This window comes from Mirounga angustirostris, unplaced genomic scaffold (assembly GCF_029215605.1).
Source record: "Mirounga angustirostris isolate CCGP_5_RB_7025 unplaced genomic scaffold, mMirAng1.0.hap1 SCAF_1, whole genome shotgun sequence".
NCBI classification, from domain to species: Eukaryota; Metazoa; Chordata; class Mammalia; order Carnivora; family Phocidae; genus Mirounga; species Mirounga angustirostris.
In genome coordinates, this window is record NW_026991709.1 from 14,546,869 (window position 1) to 14,568,666 (window position 21,798).

General features: G+C 36.6%; 2 protein-coding genes across 2 annotated transcripts; one reads left to right on the plus strand and one right to left on the minus strand.

The window, feature by feature from the left end:
• Window positions 1-8,419: 8,419 nt before the first annotated feature.
• On the minus strand, window positions 8,420-16,705 carry LOC123834414 (loricrin-like). Its single transcript, XM_064577384.1, has 4 exons — window positions 16,357-16,705; window positions 12,460-12,554; window positions 9,579-9,640; window positions 8,420-8,747 (listed from the first exon to the last, which is right to left on the minus strand). Exons 1-4 carry the CDS (start codon window positions 16,703-16,705, stop codon window positions 8,420-8,422), a joined length of 834 nt encoding a protein of 277 aa, XP_064433454.1.
• Window positions 16,706-21,327: 4,622 nt separating this feature from the next.
• LOC123841132 (keratin-associated protein 20-2-like) lies at window positions 21,328-21,474 on the plus strand. Its single transcript, XM_045870806.1, has one exon. The coding sequence runs from the start codon at window positions 21,328-21,330 to the stop codon at window positions 21,472-21,474; it is 147 nt and encodes a 48-aa protein (XP_045726762.1).
• Window positions 21,475-21,798: the final 324 nt, after the last annotated feature.

Here is a 21,798-nt window from a genome sequence, read left to right on the forward strand (position 1 = left end):
CAACAAGCATCTTCTAGAGTTTTCTCTTTGCACCACTCAGGTGCAGGCGTATCTCATGTTATGTTCAATCTCTTCTATCACCACTTCTTAAAGACAATAGCTGGTCATGAATTCTCAAAAACAAAACCAAATTAAACAGCAGCAAAAAGATTAGTTGGACAAACTGAAGTCGCTGTCAGCTACAAATTGGTTTCTAAGTAGTAATTGATAGTCATCATCTCTGTCCTTTATTACCCATTCTACACTGGTCCTCATAGTTTGCTGGCACATCTGCTGGTCTAGGTAGCTACAATTATATCCCTAAGAAGTCTGAGCCCTCCTCTCAGTTCTTGTGCCCTTGTACAGCAGTCCTTTGGGAATGGAAGCAACTCCAATAAATCCTGCGAATTTCTGACATGTCTCTTCAAACTCCCACTAAAAAGCAGAACTATATCTCTTCACAGTAATCAATACTGTAATTAATTTCTCTGCTGATCTACTGGTATGTGGAGCCCACTGTTATCAGGTAGGCAAAAACTCTATAGCAATTTATTAAGTGGGTCCCAGGGAGTGATGTTGAAAGAGAATAATTTTCTTCAACAGATTTTTTCTTTCCAGGTCTCTATATTCTAGATATTAGGGACAGAGTAGCATTGGTTAAAAATATATTCTACTTTGTAGAAATAATACCAAGTCTCATAGAGTATAATCCTTAGCTCATTCATTAGCTGCATTTTAAGAAGCCATTTCAACTGGTTGCTGTGATATGCGCTAAGATGAACAGATCTCGTAGCCACGGATGCATTATTTCATCTTCTTCTCAGAAACAGTCTCAGTCCACAGCAATATTGTGCAGGATTCTGTGATGATAAATAAGCCAACACAAATCTCAGAGACTGGTGATGGTCATGTCCCTGTGGACAGTAAAGGCAAGCCCATACCTAAATATCTATCATTCTTATTAAATAGCAACTTCCATCTATGTGGAAGGAGTCTGATAAAATCAACTTGCCATCAAGAGCTGGTTGGAATCCTCTAAGTGTGGTGCCCCATTAAGGGCTCAGTGAAATCCTTTGATGCTTGCAGATTAGATATTCCAACTCCAATCCGTTTTGTAAAAGGAGACCCATCTTTGCTACTGTGGTACTTCTATTTCTGAGCCTCACTTGAACATGTGCTGGTATTGCAGATCACAGAAGCTATTAGACATTTCCTAGCTGAGTCACTGTCCACCTGGCTGTTTTGTACAACCTTCTCTCATATAGATGCACTATGGTGAAAATTGACATCAAACTCAAATATCTACATAATTTTTATCCACTCTGATATGTTCATCTACACAGTTCCTCCCCAGATCTCTTTGTTTAAACAGCATTCCCACTGCAATTTCCAGAAAGAGGGGTCAGCACTACAACGGCAAAGGTCTTAAGGCGGCAGACAACTTGGTCTGAGTGCTGAAGAGTCACTGTGTTTGGAATATAGAAAATGAGAAAGAAAATGGTAGGAGTTGATGTCAGAGAGGATAGTTTATTGCAGGATATTCTAAATGCAATGGGAAGCCTATGGAGGTATGCTCCAGGGGAAGCGTATAATTTAATTTTTCTGGAGCCATGAGATTGGGATATTGGAAGAGAATACATTTGGTGTCAGGAGGGGTCATGGACTCTTTGTGGGGAATACTAAATTTCTGGTGACTATTTACAATAAAAATTGAATTATCAGATAGACAGTTGACTAGACATCAATAAAAGGGTGAAGATAAAGAACATAGGAGGGCCAAAAACAATGCTCTGAGATTGGGGTCAAATTATGGAGAACATAATACAAAAATTCCTGGAAAGGTGAAGTTGGGGGCACAGTAAGTGAGTATAGTGTATTGCATTCAGAGAGAGAGAGAATCTATCAAGAAAGAAGAGTTCCACTGACCTGACTTTTCAGAGCTCTGCTAAAATGAATACAGAGAAACAAACCATATTTAGATTTGGCAAGACATGACAGGTACACTTCAGTGGAGTGGTGGGTCAACAGTCCAAATGTTTGAGGGAAAAGAACATGAGACAGTGGAAGCGGTAATCTTAGAAATACATTTTTGAAATTTCTATGAAGAAGAATAGTGAATTAAGGAGTTACCTTGGGAAACTCAAAGGAATTATCTTGGGGAAAGATTTGTTTGACGTTTGCTTTGTTTTCCACAGAGATAATTAGCATTAATTATATTTCAGAGCATTAGGGCAGCAACACTTAAAAAAAAAAAAAGGAATGCCATGGTACATACATAGGCAGAGCACAAAGGATTTTTAAGGCAGTGAGGCTATTCTATATGATATTTACAATGGTGGCTACATGTCCTTATAAATTTGTCAAAAGCCATAGAATGTGTAACATCAAGAATGAACCCTAATTTAAACTATAGCCTTCGGGTGATAATAATGTGTCAATGTAGGTCCATCATTTGTAATAATTGTAGCATTCTGGTTCCAGATGTTGATAGTTATGGGAGAGATGAGACCTTCCACAATCATTTTAACTAGCTGCAAAACTACCTGCTAAATAATTATTTTGTTAACTAATAGCATTTAGTCATATACCTTTCTGGCCCGTGAATTTATTCAATGTATAGGACTTAAGTCTAAAAAAAAATAACAATCACATTATTTCAACTAGTGTTCATTATAAAAAATGATTCTCAATTGAATGATAACTGATTGATGGAATCTAAAGTATGATAATTTGAAACAAGTATCCGATGTAATTGAGATATTCCAACAGTTATTATCTCAGTGAAGGAGGGACTGAGATGATATGCAACCATAATAATGTCTCTAGTTTGTGGAAATACACTTACCAATAAAAATAAATAGAAAATACATTAAAATGCATGGTAAATGAATAAGTGATTGTGTTTAACCTGATTATTTGTATAAAAACATTGCTCTGTTCTATTTCGAGGCTATTTTCCCTTGACTAATTTGAATTACTTATCAAAACAGATGAACTGAATGAATTACAAAGATCTTGGTTACTGAATTCCAGAGGAAGGTTAACTGAAGTCTAAATGGTTTCCAATCTTGAACAGTCTTCCCTACTGGATAACCCAATCTTTATACTCTTTGGTTATGCTTTAAGGTTATACGAAGGGATATGTACTAAAAGTCTTTAAACACAGAACATCATTGTATTGTGACCACCTTGGTCATTGATATGGATTTATGTGCATAATCATACCTCCTTCCTGAATCTTCCCAAAGACATAAAATCTAGTTGTTTTCAGACAATAACAAAATTCTCTTGGCTTTTCTGTACCTCCTTAAGAGCCTGGATTATCATCCTGGGAAAACAATGAAGTAAAAAAAAAAACTCAATGATTATTTAAGAGAGTTCCTTGTGCCTGATTAAAAATAGATTACCTATTTAACATTGTATGCCTTTACAAATGAACTTTCCTTTCTATAATGGGAAAAATCAAGTATCTGAAGGTAAAAAAAATTCAGTCAGAATATTAGCTGATAATTGTATATCTCCAAATGTGTACAGATCTCCCTGTTGACCAGTGAGGAATTACAAAAAAAAAAAAAAAAAAAAAAGGGAAGCACTGACATTTCAGATATAGTAAAGCCCATAAGCATATAACTGGCAAAAATTCTTAAATTTCTCAAAAGTTAAAAAATGGTATCAGTTGAAAATGTCAATTGATAGAAGTCTCACTAAAATGGGATCCATTATTATCACTCTCTCTGGTGGTAGGTTCTGATCAGAAACTGCAATCCATAGGATAAACTGTTTTTAGTGTCCTGAAGAAGAATTAGGCATAAAAAATAAAACAATAATTTGTATAAGTAAAAAAACAGATATGCAGTTGGCTCAGAGTGCTTCTTCAAGACATGTGAATAAGCTGGCTCTTTGTTAATTGTGTTACAGAGATGATCAATCATTGCAATTTTCTGTGCTGCATCCTTTCAAAGGTGGAGAGACAGCTGAAACACTGAAGAGGAAAAACATGCTTTGAAACAAAGTAGAGGCAAGACTCATTGGTCAAAAATGAGTGCTATTGCTTTTTGGAAAGACAGGGAGAAGACTATAGATTTTATTTTGTGCCAAGAGCAAGTCAAAATCGGCCTGCTGCAAATGCTACTTCTTGAAATGTTGCATGTTTATTGAGGTTAAAATGGGATTTGGTGTAATGCAGGGATTTGTATGTATGACTCTCTCCTGTCATTATTGACATTGAATTGTTTTGGCGGAGTCCTGAGTCACCAAATAAAACAAACTTCTTTAATTCCTCTGAGGTTTTATCTTATGGTTAAGAAACAACAAACTAATTAGTCATAAGATTAGCCAGTGGCCTGACTTTTGTGGTGGATCCCACCCACATCAAGGATATATACAAGGTTTCTGCAGGGGTATTGTCCACAGTAAAGTGACATTTCCCCTCTCCTTCTCTACCCAAGCACAACCTCAATAACCAACAACCACGTGTGGCAGCTACCACGGAGGCTGCAGCGAGGGAGGCTGTGGTTACGGAGGCTGTGGCTATGGATGTGGTTCTGGTTGTGGCTCTGGCTTTGGCTATTACTACTGAGGATGCCATGGGAGACTTTCTTCTCCCACACATGTAGCATCATCATTTACCAGCCTTGAATCCCATGTCCTTGTGTTCCTACACTAGGTTGGGATAATTCTGATTTGCAGAATGGGGTGGTCCCTGTCTATCTAAATCCCATAGTTATTTATTCCCAACCTTTGCTTCCTGAAAAGCAGAATGCAATATTCATCTTGTGAACCCAATTACCTCCTTTTACCAGTCACTGATCCTGCCTTGATAATTTTCCTGCATCATTCTGTTTCCCAGTGTTCCCTAATAAATTTGGCTAACCTGAAAAAAAAAATCTTGGTTTTCTTTCTATTTATTATAGGTGATAAAATTTATTGTATTTATTTATTTTAAAAGATTTATTTATTTGAGAGAGTGTGTGAGCAAGAGTGGGGGGAGCGGCAGAGGGGGAGAGAATCCTCAAGCAGATTCATGGCTGAGTGCGGAGCCTGATTTGGGCTCCATTCCAGGACCCTGAGATCATGACCTGAGCTGAAATTAAGAGTCGGAGGCTTAACCCACTGAGCCACCCAGGTGCCCCAGAATTTATTTTATTTAAAAAAAAAATTTGTATTTGCTTAATTCCAAGAAAGGTTGCAATTACCTGTTTTTGACATATATTCTTTTGCTGTTTCTGCTTCAGTTGCTCCACTCGTTCTATTATGTCTCTGCTGCTGGGAGTTTTTAGACTAAATGAGGTAGCATTTGTCAATTAGTTTATTGTTGCTTAACTCATGGTAAATATTCTGCATATCTTTTCCCTTCACAAACCATCATCTGCAAAGTTCCATGCCTTGCCAAATCTTTTTTTTAATCTTTTATTTTTAAATTACAGACAGAAAAATTCACTCCCTTGGTGTATAGCTCTGTGACTTTGAAAAATGCATAGTGTTGTGGACAACCAGCAAAATCAAGATATAAAACAGTGCCATCATTCTCCCACAAACCTCTCATGCTTTTTTTTTTTTTTGTAATTTCAAGTTTTTATTTAAATTCCAGTTAGCTAACATATAGTGTAATATTAGTTTCAGGGGTAGGATTTAGTGATTCATCACTTACATATAACACCCAGTGCTCATCACAAGTGCTCTCCTTAATACCCATCACCTGTTTAACCCATCCCCTGTCCCCCTCCCCTCCCGCAGCCCTCAGTTTATTCTCTGTAGTTAAGAGTCTGTTTTATGGTTTGCCTCTCACTTTCCCTCCCCGCTCTGTTCATCTGTTTCATTTCTTGAATTCCACATATGAGTGAAATCGTATGGTGTTTGTCTTTCTCTGATTGATTTATTTCGCTTAGCATAATACACCTGGCTCATCCATACCATTGCAAATGGCAAGAAAAGATGCTCAACATCACTCGCATCAGGGAAACACAAATCAAAACTACAAGGAAGTATCACCTCACACCTGTCAGAATGGCTAAAATTAAAAACACAGGAAACAACAGATGTTGATGAGGATGTGGAGAAAGGGGAACCCTCTTACACAGTTGGTGGGAGTGCAAACTGGTGTTGCCACTCTGGAAAACACTATGGAAGTCCCTCATGCTTTTTCCGAACCCCTTTGCAATCAAGCCTTCCTCATACTCCTAAACCCTATAAATAACTGATTCTTCAATCTATCTATACTTTTGCTTTTTCCAGAAGGTCATATTGTGTTGGAGGTCCCCAAGACTACCCACAGTTTTGGAAATTTGGAAATTTGGAAATTTTAGAAGGACTCATGGGACCAACATATACTTGCACTCTTGGCTAAGATTTATTATAGCAAAGTAGTAATGGTACATAGATAAGGGAAAAAGAACCAGGCAGATTCTGGAGGTATCCATGTGAAGATGTTATGCTTTCCCCCTCCAGGAGGGTCCACACAGAGCTCGCTCTTCCCCCAGCAACAGAAATGAAGCATTGTATGGGTGCTATTTCTGCTCATGGAAGCCCATTAGATCAAGCCCTGTATCAGGCTCTGTGCTGAGTATGGAGCCTGCTTAAGATTCTCTCCCTTCCTCTCCCTCTGCCCCTCCCCCCTCCATGTGCACACTCTGTCAAAAAAAAAAAAAAAACAAAAAAACACCAAAAACCCCACAACTTAGGATTCTTTGTATAAGAAAGAAAATGTCACTTAGGAGAGAAGGAAGACCTGAGCTGAAATCAAGAGTTGGATGCTTAACCGACTAAGCCATCCAGATGTGTCTAGGGCCTCAGTTTCTTGCTGTCTATTGGCCAGAGGCCACTTTCAATTCCTTCCCAAGTGGGCCTCCATTAGACAGCACACAACCTAGCTGTATGCTTAATCATAGCCTGCAAAGAAAATATGTAAGAAAGATGGACATTATGGTCTTATGTAACATTATCATGGAAGTAAGATCCTATTACCCTTTTACACTTTATTGATTAGAAGTTGCCACAGGTCCTGTCACAGAGAAGTGAGAGGGTTAATACAAGGGTGTGAGTATCAGTAGGTGGGAAAATGTGGGCCATCTCAGTATATATGCCAGAGTGGGGCCTGTCTCAGTTTTCTTCCCCCTTAAGAACTGATCACAATTACTAGGTTTTTGTACACCATATGATTTTATATTGTATCTTGGACATTTTGAATATTATGTTGTGATTATCAGGATCTTCTTAAAAATCTTGAGAGACTGTTATTTGTTGTTATAGTTTTCTGTTAGCAGAAGATTAGCCTGATAAGCTTCATCCCGCTATAATATCTGTCTTAAAGTCATGATTGAATATGTTGTATACATCAAAGCTAAAGAAGAAACCTGAAGGCAGAAGGTAAGATTTTATACATTCAGCTATGTTCATGTAATATGTTCTCAGGCTGCAATATCTCTTGTCTATTATGAACCCATAAAAATTAGTGTCAAATAACTTGCTGAAATATTGATATTAACCCATATCTATGGCAGATCCTAAATCTTTTGAATAGAGCAATTGGGCAACCTGAACTATATTATTTTCCCCTCCATTCCTAAATACAATTTTCTTTGCCTGCTATGAATGGTTGATAGGGCCCGTGAGCAACAAGGTTTAAGTCAAGCTAGGGCTCTGTGTGGATTCCAGTGGAGAGAATTCATCTAGGGCTTTCTGCATTGTAGGTTTGGCACACACCTGACAAAATTCCATATATCCTATCGAAGCACAATAAATGAAAATTATTGACAATATCAGCACTCATAGATCTCTGGCCACGTAAGGGAAGTCAACTTGTGCCCAACATGCTAGGTCCCTATTGAGACTGGAGGCAGCCTGAAGTACCAATTAAGAAACTGTAGAAATCTATAGAGCAAGACACATAAAGAGCTAAAATCATTATAAGAAAAAAAAAATATCTTTCTTTCTCTTTGCCAGAGGAGAAACTAAGATTTACAAAGGTCACAGATTTTTCTTTAGTCACAAATATTAGAATCAGTACAGCAAAGACAAGATGAATACTGAGGAAAATTATGTCCCAAAGAAAAGTAATTGTTACCCTATTAATAACCCAAAAAAGCAAAGTCAAACTCTGCACAATAACTTAATTTTAAAAAACTTTCTCTTTCACATTTATGAAGAAATTCAAAATTTATTAGGAAAGCAGAGAAGCAAATTTAGCATAAAATTACAAAAATAAGAACGACACCAACATCATCTTGTAGGAACATGAGTTCACAGGTTGAATTTCATATTCTTCCAGACATCAAGTGGTATCAGTTCCAGATATTAGACTTTGACCAAATCATATCAGAAGTTTGCAGTGGAGGGTAGAATAAATGTCACTTGGGGGTAAGGCAAAAAATTTGTGTGGTTCAGAACTGCTGAGTCATTAAGCGAAGGTGTAGAGGGTGAGAGTCTCCGACAGCATCCTCAGTTAGTAGCAGCCAAAGCCAGAGCCACAGCCAGATCCACATCCATAGCCACAGAGAGAGTGGGAGCCATAGCCGTAGCCACAGCCAGATCCACATCCATAGCCACAGAGAGAGCGGGAGCCATAGCCGTAGCCACAGCCAGATCCACATCCATAGCCACAGAGAGAGCGGGAGCCATAGCCATAGCCACAGCCAGAGCCACAGCTCAGTTTGCGGAAGCCACAGCCATAGCTGGAGCGATAGCCACAGCCCTGGCCTCCGTAGCCGCAGCCCCTGTAGCCAGAGCCTCCGTAGTAGCTGCCACACATGGTGTTGGTTGTTGAGGTTGTTCTTGGGTAGAGGAGGTAAGGAGAAGTGTCACTTCAGTGTGGACATTTTCTCCCTACAGAGGCCTTTTATATGTTCTCAGAGTGGGTGTCGTCCACAACACGTGCCATGTCATTGGCTAATTTGCAGGGCCAACGTGAGTAATTTGTTGACTTCTGGTGTTAGACATGGCTTCAGAGGCAATGAAGAGATCTGCTTTTGTTTCACCACATCTGAACCATTCTTTGGGCCCTTAATGAGAATCAGTTGTCTCATCCTCAAAGCTTTACTCATGAAATCTTCAATCACCTTTTGTAACCAATCTCTATGGCAAGAAATAGCATTTTTATTGACAAACTCTGACCTGTTCCAGATAAATAATTTTACCTTCACTGTACTGACGTTCAGCAGATCATAGCATTCTCCCTTAACCTTGAATTCTCCATCTATTACCTCCTGTCACAAACCTATTATTTTCCATGAGGGATTCTTCTCATTTTCATACAAGAGATGCTTTACCATTAAAAGCCAAAATATTATTACTTAGTTTCATGATGCTTTTGATAAAAAGCAAATAGTTTGAAATTCTGAAATACGAGGCCTAAGAAAACTGGACTTTCTCATTTACATTAATATTTCTTAAACTTTTAAGACTCTATTTTAAGGCATGAAATATTCCCCCCCTGGTTTCAAATTTATATTCTGCATTCATAGTCAGAAAAAAGGAAATGATGAGGCTTCATTTGATTTATGAAATGACATTTTCATGAAACATTTTTTTTTAAATTTGAACTCTTTGTGTTCTGACTGGAGTATGGTGTTTTTAATTTAAAACAATAATACTGGCAGACATACCTTTTCATGGAATCTACTAGATTTTCTTTAACAAACAGGTTCTTGGTAAAATATCCCATACTCTGAAAAGATATGAGAAATACATTGTTATTATTATTTTTATTATATAATTACTTTTACTACAATGAAGTTCATTGTTGAATTCAATGATAAAGTCAAATAACCACTCTGGACTTCTATGTTCCTAGAAAAATCAACTCCTAGGAGTCAGTAGAACACATTTGATAAGTATAAAATGTGTGTTATTCTATGTTTGCACATATTCACTCAATTTTTCTTTAGGAAAAAATTCTAATTTATTTTTGTATTAAATATAAGCTCCTTTGGAAGCATATTTTGAAATGTATATTCATTTATCTCCACCATTTCTTTGTGTGAATGTATGTATATTATGTGCATGATTAATGCAAAAGAATATGGTTGAGACACCAAGTATCTCCTATAAGAATCTGGAGAGTGTTGCTTGCTGACCTATCTACAAAAAGTTAGGATGAAAGAACATCACAATAACTTAGGATTCTTTGTATAAGAAAGAAAATCTCACTTAGGGAGAAGACAGAGGGAATCTGAGGTAGGGCATCAATGAACATGTGCATGAAGTCTTTTACATGGTATTAGAGATAACTAGCTTCGCCTACCACACTGTCTCCCTTGATAATAATTGATATTCCTAATTAGGCAAACTAAAATGAGGAAAATCTCCATATTTTTCTTTAAGTTGTCTGTGTTTGAGAGGTTTACATATGAACACATGTAAGTTCTGGTAGAATAAATCTCTAGTCTCAGTACTGGGTATGTATAGATCAATCTTTTTAAGGATAGAACTATATGAAAGGAAATAATAGCTATTCCAAATCAGGATATCAATCTGAGGACTCAGAATGAGTCCAGCTTCTGAAATAGTTCTATTATAAGACAAGGACAACACTTTCAGACATTTTTTTTAACTTACTAATGCTTAAAAGCCACAATTTTAGAAAAGTATAATAAGCATACATGCAAATGGCAAAATCTGAAAAGAGAAAACATGTATTTGTCATGAAAGAGTTGACTTCCAAATGTAAAGATTCATTAAAGGCAGACAAATACTAATATGAGGTAAGATAGGGGGACAAATTCAGAAATTCTTCTAAAATTTAGAGTAAAAATATAATAAGAAAAAATATACAAAAACATAAGAGATGTGTAGAATAGACTCTAGATTATCTAATATGGTAGAGTAAGAATCACACACATAAAAAGTGATAAACAGAAAAGAAGAGCAGGGAAACATTTAAAGAAAGACATTTTTAGGAGGAGGATTCCTAAAACATAAACATATATTTAGTTTCATATCAGATATTAATAATTAAAGGATACTAATATTTAAATGTCCTGGGAGTTTCTTTGCCTTTTCTGGGGAAAATACTACGTAGGCAGGAAAAAATATTTTCTATTTATACATAAAGAGACAAATATCCTGTAGTTATGAGAACTGCCACTTGAGTACATTTCTTCATCACTACTTTTTCACAGTTGTAAAATGGCGATAGTTTTACCACATCTCAGACTTGTTCTGAGGATGATGCGAAATAATGCACATAAGGAATTTCACACAGTAACTGCTCTGTTGTAAACAGCTTGTAAATGCTATTTAATTGTTATTATTATTAAAATAATAGTTATAAATTGTTACACGGAGTTCTGACATAAGAATTCCATGAAGAGCACCAGACAAGATAAACAAAGAATATTCCTATATATAGGAAGAAGCAGAAAGAAACTATGTGTATGTACATGATAATACATATACAACATTTATTAAATTCCAGACATGGTTTAAATGCTTTACATATCTTAACACATTTAATTCTCATAAAAGCACCAAACTGTAGGTGGTGATTTTTACATAAGAATAACAAGGCCTAAGAATTTACATAATTTGCCCAATGTTATAGGCAGCTAAGTGGCAGAATCTAAATCTCACACTGTAATATATTTATACATACTTTTTGCCTCGTGAGAGAGCCTAGGAGTTGCTATCCTTGTTATAATAATGGATTATTTATAATAGAAATCCATGAATTTAGGCTGATGTAAATAAATGAACAATGAAGTGGAAAAACTTCCTTGCAGAATGCCAACTAATATATTTGAAAAAAAAAGATGAAAATCAGAAAAATCAACATTTGCAATCCATCATCATAATAAATAATTCAGGCAAGAAAGAAAAATGAGTGCTAAGACTAATGATAAATTTGTGGATTTGAATGGAATATTTATATAGTCACAAAATATCTCTACCAATATACTTCTTAATGGCTAAAAGAATAATAAAAGTAACTTTCAGGTAGAGAAATCTGGTACTCACCATATTGATCAAGTATAAAATTATCCCCATCAGTAATGGAACAAATCAACCTCAAGTGCCAACCAATAAAGCCCAACAAAAAGCAAACATCAACACTTCTTTTATTCACTTGACAAAATGTGTAACCTTGTTCTAATCACAAGGAAACATTAGGGAAGTCAGAACTGAGGAATACTCTAAAAGAAAATATCTCCTATAATCTGTACAACTATTAAAGTCAGGGAAGAGACTTTAGATAGTGTGACAACTGGGTGCATTTATGACCTCAGATTAGATTATTTTTCTATAAGAGCATTATTACAGCAATTAATTCTTGGAATGAATATTCTAAGGAGAGGAGGAGACAGATTGGGGTAGAGAGGAGAGCTGAGTTGGCAGTAGACTCAATGGAAGGTTCAAGAAACAATATGGAAGATCCTAAAGTCGGGCAAGAAGGTGTGTCATTATACCTTCCAAATGATCAATCATGGGAGGCTGGTTGCAGGAAATGGGCACTGTCTTGCATTAAGGGTGCTCTTCAATTGAACGTACTCTGCCTGTAACATCCCCAGCAACTAGAGAGTCATTTCTTCGTTGCTGAAGAGAAATAGAGTACTGTTGTACAAAATAATCCCAGAAGATGGGGACTAAAGGTGAATGCACAACATTTAAACTTACATATGTTAAGGGTGATCCAGTTATAAATATAAAAATTTAGTATAAAGCTCTTAAGTAATCCACCTATTACCCAGGATTCTCGGTCATACAATTTTGACACTTTATACACTGAATTTTGTTCTCAGAATTTATTGTAGAACACAAAGTTGCCCCCCCAAAAAGAGCACAAAGTTGCCTTATATTCACTCAATGCTTGATTGATCTAATTTTGGCATAAATTTCCTAAATTTTGACATATTTAATGATCTTAATCTCTGGCTTAAAAATACTGGTTTTGGAAATATATGATTATTATAATTGATACAGTCAGAAAAAAATAGATTGTGGTATATTTTAGTAAATGATTATCTTGCAATGTTAAAAATGTATTAATGTATTAATATGAAATAATAAGAGGCTAGAAAGTGCTCTAGATTTCATGAAATGCTAGATTATAACAGACAATAAATTGCAAAGTATGATAGTTTTCACTCATTGGATTCTATATCAGAAATAAAAGCTATAAAAGACACTTAAAAAAATTGACCATGGACTATGAATTATATAATAGTATTGTTCAGGAATAATTGAGTGTGTGTGTGTATGTGTGTGCGTGCGTGCGTGCGTGTGTGTGTGTGTGTGTGTGTGTGGTGAGAGACAGACGCAGAAAGAGAGAGAGACAAAGAGCAGACAGGCAAAATACCAACAATTGCCATATTTACATGAAGAGTATTTAGCTGTTCATTACAACTCTTTTCCAACTTAATTGAGGGTTTGAAATTTTTCAAAAGTAAATGCTGGGAGAAATGAATTGATACAGAGAAAAACATTATTTTTTTGGAGTACTAAAATCTGCAGTGAGTCATTTCTTTAATGCCTAAATGTATGTGACTCCTGTTTGAAAGCTTGAATATGAGCATAAAGGGTAAAAGAAGTAAAAGGGAAAATAAAAAACAAAAAAAATAAAAATGAGAGTGTAAAAAGTATGCAACCTCTAGGTAACACAGAGAGAAAATAAGAATACATAAACATGATATGTATGCTTGCTTCTGTATTAAGAAAGCAGAAGAAAATGAAAATACTTATAAACGGGGTGACTGAGAATGGGTGGAAGGGATAAATACGAGAGTGAGACTATTTCTGAGTATATCTTTTTATATAGTTTGCTTTTCTGAACCATGGAAATACTCAATATATTTTAAAAATGGAAAAAATACACCTGAAATCGAATATAAATGGAAACAAAAGAACTCTATCCATAAAATGAATAGAATAACTACTCAGGAAGAAAATTAATTCATATAAACGTTGAGCACAATATTCTGTCCATTCTTAGCGGGACCTCTTCTAATGCTAAAAACGCTGCTAAGAAATTTTAGCAGGTTGCTCGGGAGTATTGCTTTCAGTGTGCAATTCAGAGCGTATATTGTGCACAGGTTTGAATAGTTAACACAGTGATGTTGTTGGGGTCCAGAGTTTTCACTGTAAGAAAGAAAGAAGCAATAGTGGAATGGGGTAAAACGTAAAAGAATCTTATGTTTTTCAGTTTCAGTTGGAGTTATTCATAATTTGAAGCCTTTAAAGAAGTGAACAAACCAATGTGAATACAAAGTAGATGCTTGTTTGGGCCTGTTAGCAGTGGCATTTCACTTGAAGTGAAATATTTAGAGAAGCTAACATGTCAACCAAATATGCTCACGCTAAGACAGTGTAAGCAGCAGATCTTGGAAGATCTATTCTCTAACTCAAGTCAATATCCAATTTCTTTGTGTTTGATTGTTATGACCTACCAGGTAGGCCAAAATAGTTTTTTTTTCTTTTTTAAAGATTTTATTTATTTATTTGAGAGAGAGAATGAGAGACAGAGAGCATGAGAGGGAGGAGGGTCAGAGGGAGAAGTAGGCTCCCCGCCGAGCAGGGAGCCTGATGCGGGACTCGATCCCGGGACTCCAGGATCATGACCTGAGCCGAAGGCAGTCGCTTAACCAACTGAGCCACCCAGGCGCCCCAGGCCAAAATGTTTTAAAAAATCTACCATTGCTTGAAATGCACAAACATAAACCATCTAAATTTTGCATAATATTAAATAGAAAATTCTAAGCTTTCAGAATAAATAGAAAAGTAGTTTTCATAAAATAATGGTTTTAAAGGAAAAAAAGGGCTCTCTTCTGGGTTATAATTTTTCCAGGGATCTTAATTCCTTCCATGGCTTCAACTTTTTTACTATCTTGGGCTAGTCAGAATGAATTGGGACATATCCATTATCTTCTACTAAAATGCTACTTAAACTCATTCATGTCTAACACAAAGGCTTGAAATACTCTCTATCAAGAGAAGATAATTGCCAAGTTTACAGATACATTAGGCACAGAAAATTGGTGGAGAAACAAATGATTATGGCTACAACTGTGAAATCACATAAATCACAGGAAAAAGGAATCTCAAGAAAACCATCAAGTGGCTCTAAACTTAAATACCTCAAGGATGGTAGAAAAGGTGTCACTTAAAAAAAGTTATATATTTCCAGGGGTGCCTGGGTAGTTCAGTCGTTTAGCATCTGCCTTCGGCTCAGGTCATGATCCCAGGGTCCTGGGATCGAGCCCTGCATTGGGCTCCCTGCTCAGCGGGAAGCCTGCTTCTCCTGTTCCCACTCCCCCTGCTTGTGTTCCCTCTCTTGCTGTCTCTCTCCATCAAAAAATAAATAAAATCTAAAAAAAAAAGCTATATATTTCCAGACACATAGAAGTTAGGTATAAGAGTATGTCTAAACTTCTCTAACTCTTGCATTGAGCAAGCATAGGAAATGCTTCTTCTTTAAATATGCCCCAAAACATTGGGGTGTCTGGGTGGCTCAGTTGGTTATGCATCTGACTCTTGATTTTAGCTCAGGTCATGATCTCAAGCTCATGAGATCAGCGCAGAGTCTGCTTGGGATTCTCTTTCTCCCTGTCCTGTGCCCCTCCCCTGCTTATGGTTTCTCTCTCTCTCTCTCATAAATGAATGAATGAATGAATGAATGAATGAATGAATGAATAAATAAATAAATAAATAAATAAATAAATAAATAAATAAGCTAGCCAGCCTCCAAACAGACTAGAATTGGAAAATTCTGTGCCAACTTTCGCATCTTCTAAAGGATTTCACGATTAAGGTTTTGGTGTAAAAGTACTTGGAATACGTAGTATTTCCAGACAATGCTTAACTAAATCAACAAATTACCTGTTTTCATCCTCCCAATACACCAGCATAACGCATGATATCAGTGCCTTACCAAAGCAGAAAAAAGAGGTCTTCAAGTTTGTTACTTCCATAATGTTGCAAATCAAGGATTTGGCAAAACCACTGAAGTAGGAATATTAAACAAGATGTGCCCCAATAAGGCGATTGTTTCCTTTAATTCATCCAGGGGGAAAAAAAAAAAGACAAATACTGGACTTTAAATGACAAGAAAGCCAGGTTTATTATTCCAGACTGAATGAGTTTATTAGGAAATTAGAGAAATGGTTCCTCCATGAACATCAAAAGGGAGGATCTGTGGCAGCATCATTCCAATGAGAGACCACACAGTTCTCAGGATGAGTTTCACATGCTCCCACTTCTCATGAGTTAAATATGGGAAGGAAGAAGTTTGCTGTATCCGACCCAAAGGGCTCCAGCATGCAAGTCTTCAGCAAAGTTCAGAGCGTGTGGGGCTCAGACCTGGTGAGTCCCACATGCAGGTGCGGAGGGTGAGAGTCTCCCAAGGTGACCTCAGTCAGTAGCAGCCAAAGCCAGAGCCGCATCCAGAGCCACAGAGAGAGCGGGAGCCGTATCCGTAGCCACAGCCCAGTTTGCGGAAGCCACAGCCATAGCTGGAGCCATAGCCACAGCCCTGGCCTCCGTAGCCGCAGCCTCCGTAACCGCGGCCTCCGTAACCGCAGCCTCCGTAACCGCGGCCTCCGTAACCGCAGCTTCCGTAACCGCAGCCTCCGTAGCCAGAGCCTCCATAACCACAGCCTCCGTAACCGCGGCCTCCGTAACCGCGGCCTCCGTAACCACAGCCTCCGTAACCGCAGCCTCCGTAACCGCAGCCTCCATAGCCAGAGCCTCCGTAACCGCAGCCTCCGTAGCCAGAGCCTCCGTAGTAGTAGCTGCCACACATGGTGTTGGTTGTTGAGGTTTTGCTTGGGTGGAGGAGAGGAGAAGTGTCACTTCAGTGTGGACAACTCCCGCCTGCAGAGACCTTTTATATACCCTCCATGTGGGTGTAACCCACCATATATGCCATGCCATTGGCTAATTTTATGACTCATCTAATTAGCTTGTTGTTCCTCAACCATGAAATAAGTCTTAGAGGTATTTGGGAGGCTTGCTGTATTTGGCTCTCAGTTTGGACTCTGCCTTATCCAACCAAGGGCTTCAATGAGAGGAGACACACACTCACGCCTATGCGGCTCAGCCCCAAATTAGAATTTCACTCTAGCCTCCTATAACCATTCTTTAAATCAAGAAAGAATACATTTATTAGTCTCAATCTTATTTGCTCTTGGCACAAGTTAGTTTCACTAACATTTTTAATATTTCATAAGAATAATACTACTTTTGACTCTTTCTTTTGATCCAAGTTAATCGTTTTCTGCAGGGATTCAGTTCCTTTTTATACTAAAACCATAATGTATCTTTCATCCCCATGGTGTTTATAATAATCCAGTTAAGTTTTCCAAAATACCGAGTCTGAGCAAGATGCATTACCCTTTTCTATGTGTACCAATGAGTCTAATTCCCATTTATATTCAATTTCTACGGAAGAACTACAAAATAAGTTATTCCTTGGAATCCAATTGCTTTGCTTTTCTCTCTCTACATTGAGCATACAATTATAAAAATAAGTATTCTCATTAATGAGAATTATATTCTAAGGAACTATCCAATAGGTTTAACATCGCCTATTTACATTTATCAGTGTATTACACAGAGCTCTGTTCCTTTATCAAAATACCCAGTCATTATTCTCTTTGTAACCGATCATACTGCGTTCTCTTGCATGGCCCTACCATTATTAGTCTTTATTCAAATTAATGTGATAATTCTTCCTATTGGGAGGCACTGGAAAAGTGAAAATAGTTTCATGTGACAGTTAAAAAAATGTACGTTTGTGTCTTTATAAAAATGTATGTGGGGGGGTGTCATTATCCACACATCATGTGTAATCTGTCAGTGTATTTCTGTTATTCTAATGATATTTTTGAGTCAAACTATTATTTTTATGTATCCCCTCATAACCATAGGCAGAGGCAGGGAGTAAAAGATGATGGACACTCTCTGTATTATAATCTATAATTCATAGATTATAAGAATGAAGACACAAGATTTTTAAAAATTTCCAATTCATCTGTCTTTTTAAGTGTATCTAAGGAGTCAAAAATGCCTCTTAATAAAATAGATGTTTTCATACTAAGGATCTGATCAAACACATTCAACCTTTCATTTACTGTGTGTTTTGAATGTTCTTTCCATGTGTGTCTTTTGGCAGGTTCATTTTTGTAAAATGGGCATAATATTGTGTCATTTTATTCACCATTTACTAGATTGATATCTTAGAAGCAGAGGACATCTTCACTATATCATTTTCAGATTTTCCATTCAGAAATTAAAAGTAGCCTCAACTATCACAGTCAATCAAGTAATAAGTTAGAATAAGTTTTCAGTAAAAACTAATTTAAATATCATGCTGATCAGTCTTCCTGTAGGCTAAGTTCTTAGAACATCACCTAAAATTGGTATTACTAAATTGCATCAGTCAATTAAAAAAAAAAACTATAAGTAACTTGTTTTTTGGTATTTGATTAATGTAGCTGTAGAAGATATTATTTTTTGTGCAATACAATGTCCCTGATAATAACATTTATGGGGTTATTTCTCTATAGAATTTACTTCCTGGAGCTAATTTGTTTCTTTTGAAGAACCAAGTTGTCTCTCTGATCATAACAGAGGCTTGCACCCAAGGAGATTCCATTAACAATTTGTTTTCTGCTGTGATTTTCTGAACCATATTTAGTTCTGAACTACATTCCATGATCAAAAGGAGAATGAAACAACCCCTCCCTTGTGTCCTTGGCCCTTTGCAGCTACTCTCCCATTTTCTTCTGCTTCATTGCAAAACTTCACGTCTATTTCCATGATAGCTTTCTCTTTACATCTTTCCTCACACCTTTTGGTCTTTGGTCCTCACCACTCCACCAAAACCGCTCCTGCAGGGATCACCAACACCCCAATCTTGTCAAAGTTAGAGAGCCAGTCTTCATTTTACTAAGATTCTGAGTAGCGTTCAGATTCACCAGTTTCTCTTTTCATTGCTGAAAGACTCCCTGACACTTAACTACATCCTACCGCACACATTGGATTTAATTCCAGTATCTTCAGGTGCTCCTTTTTAGTATCCTTTTTCTTTTCTCTCCTTCAGATCTTGTTTTCAAATGTGAGGATGCCCAGGTAGGTGCTTGTCCTGCCTATAGTTTCCATTTAAACTCTTTTTTTTTTTAAATTAAGTGTTTTTTTCTTTTAAGTCCAGTGCAGATAACACACAGTCTGTGTTATATTAGTTTTGTAGTATTCTATATAATATTTAAACTTTCTTTCAGAATTACTTTGGATACACTATTTTAGCCAATTCATTTCCATTCACATTTCCAATTCTGGTATGATCACTTGACATTCCTTAGAGTATTAATGGTCATCAAAAATATAATAAAATGAAACTAAGTTCTAGATTCTTTGTAGCCCCAATTCTTTTTATTTATTTCTTTCTTTTGTTTAGTTTTTTTTTTTTTTCTACATCTTAAAGCATACAAGACATAAATCAGATGAGGTTCCTTCCCCTGGTTTATCCTTTACTGCCTTTCCACATTAAGTTTGCTAGATTACACTGGACACCAGTTAAATTTGAATTTCAGAATGTTGAAATTCAGAATATTGAATTTCCCAAATATTACATGGGATATGCTTATATATAGAAATTGTTTATCTGAAAATCAAATTTTTATTTCCTATATCTAGTAACCCAAAGCTTAAAACACAGCCTTTATGGGCTGTCTGGTTACAGCCTTGACTAGATTTATGAGGGCCTCTTGGAACACTCTTCCTCTCTTTATAGTACACAGAAATCAGTAGTCTTTTTGTTCTTCAGATGTACCAAATCTGTTTCCAACTTAAAACTTCTGCTTGGGGGTTGCTGATCCCTTGAAAGTAACAGCAAAAATGGCTAGGACCTTTTCTTCCCTTTCCCTTACCATCCAGTCTGAAGTAATCTCTCACCAGTGCTCTTCTTAAATTTACTTTACGTTGCCTTGATTTGTTATGTAAATAGACTCCTCACTATCAAAAATGATCTCCTTCACTTGTCATATTTGCTTTCAAATATCTGCCTGCATTTCCTGCTCTTGCTCAATCTAGAATTTAAGCTCTGTAACAATAGGGATCTTGTCTGTCCTGTTCACTGCTCCATTTCCAATGCTCACAGTAGTGCCTGACAGATAATTGATTCTTAAAAGTTTGATGTATGAAAAGATTAATAAATGACCAAATCAATGCAATCAAGTAGAATTTTAAAATACTTTTATTTTGAAATAATTTGAGTTACCAAAAGTTGTAAAAATATACAGAACATTCCCATATACCTTTCACCCAGTTACACAACTATGGTAAAACCTTTCATAATCAAGTACAATTATCAAGACTAAGAAATTAACCTCATACAATATTAACTAAATATTTGGATTTTGCCATTTTTTTCAGTAGTATCCTTTTTCTGGTCCAGGACCAAATTCAAGATCCTACATGGCATTCGATTGTCTTAACTCCTTAGTCTCCTCTCAATTGGTGACAGTTTCTGTCTTTTCTTAACTTTTATGGCATTAACAATTTAAAAATTCAAATGTTCTGTAGTATGTTCTCAATTTGGGTTTGTTTGTTTTCTTATAACAAAGTTGAGGTTGAAATACCAAAAGAAGCATACCTATTTCATTGTGTCATAGCAGGAAGTACATGATGTCAGTAGATCTTCAAAAGTTTCTGGAATAGATTTTTAAACTCAAATTACTAATACAGTAAATCCTTATGTAGCCATGGTCCATGGATTTCAACTTAAGGGATTCTACCATGGTTTTTGATCATATACAAAATGATAGATGCATATACATGTGAAGTATAAACCAAAGTGGATAATCCTGCTCCACAAAAAACACACAATAAAACACATTAATCATTCAGATATTTACAAGTGAACCTTGCCATGTCCTCTCCATGTAGTCTATGTGACTTCTGCCACATCTTCTCCACGAATTTTCCAACCTTCCTTACATCTTTGAAACCATACTTTTACTCCCAAGGGTGCATATATGCAGCTAGGAAGGAGAATGTTATTAAAGGAAAAAGGAATTTTGAAGAAGTGGAACATGTATGGTTATGTGATCTCATGGTAGCTAGTAATATAGTTTAGATCTCACATCTGCAGTAAACAAGTCACCAAAGTAGGAGAAAACCCTTTCATTAAAGGCACATGATTTCATTACAGGCATCCTGACACGCAGCAAAATTGTCTTGGATATACTGGTAATGAGGAACTTTTGAGATGGTTATAATGCCAATTAGTTTGAAGCCTGAATCCAATGGTGCTTGTGGTTTGCCCTACATACCACTCAGTTGGTATATAAGGCCCTATGTAGATTATAAACTTAAAACCCTAGAAATTGATTCTGTTCTTCAACTGAGCCTTCTCCTTACACTATGAGCTTCTACAACAACTACTATGGTGGCCTGAGCTATGGCTATGGTGGCCTGGGATGTGGCTATGGATGTGGCTATGGAGGATATGGATACGCCTCTTACCGTCCATGCTGCTATGGAGGATACTGGTCTTCTGGCTTCTTCTGAGAAATTCTAGATTATTGATTTGTTTAAGAAATTTTCCTATGAGGTCCTATATGTATCCCTTGCATTATTTATAATAACCATGTTATTGTCTGTTCAAATAATGAACATCAGAACTTTTTAAATTGAAATTGCCTGAGTTTTCAACAACTAAGAAAAATATTCATTTGATCCTTACTATTACATGATTAAACACAAACCGTATTCACCATCTCCATTTGGGAAAAATATCTAAATTCATTTTTCATTAAAAGTAGTGTTTGCAGAGCACCTGCGTGGCTCAGTCGGTTAAGCGTTTGCCTTTGGCTCAGGTCATGATACCAGGGT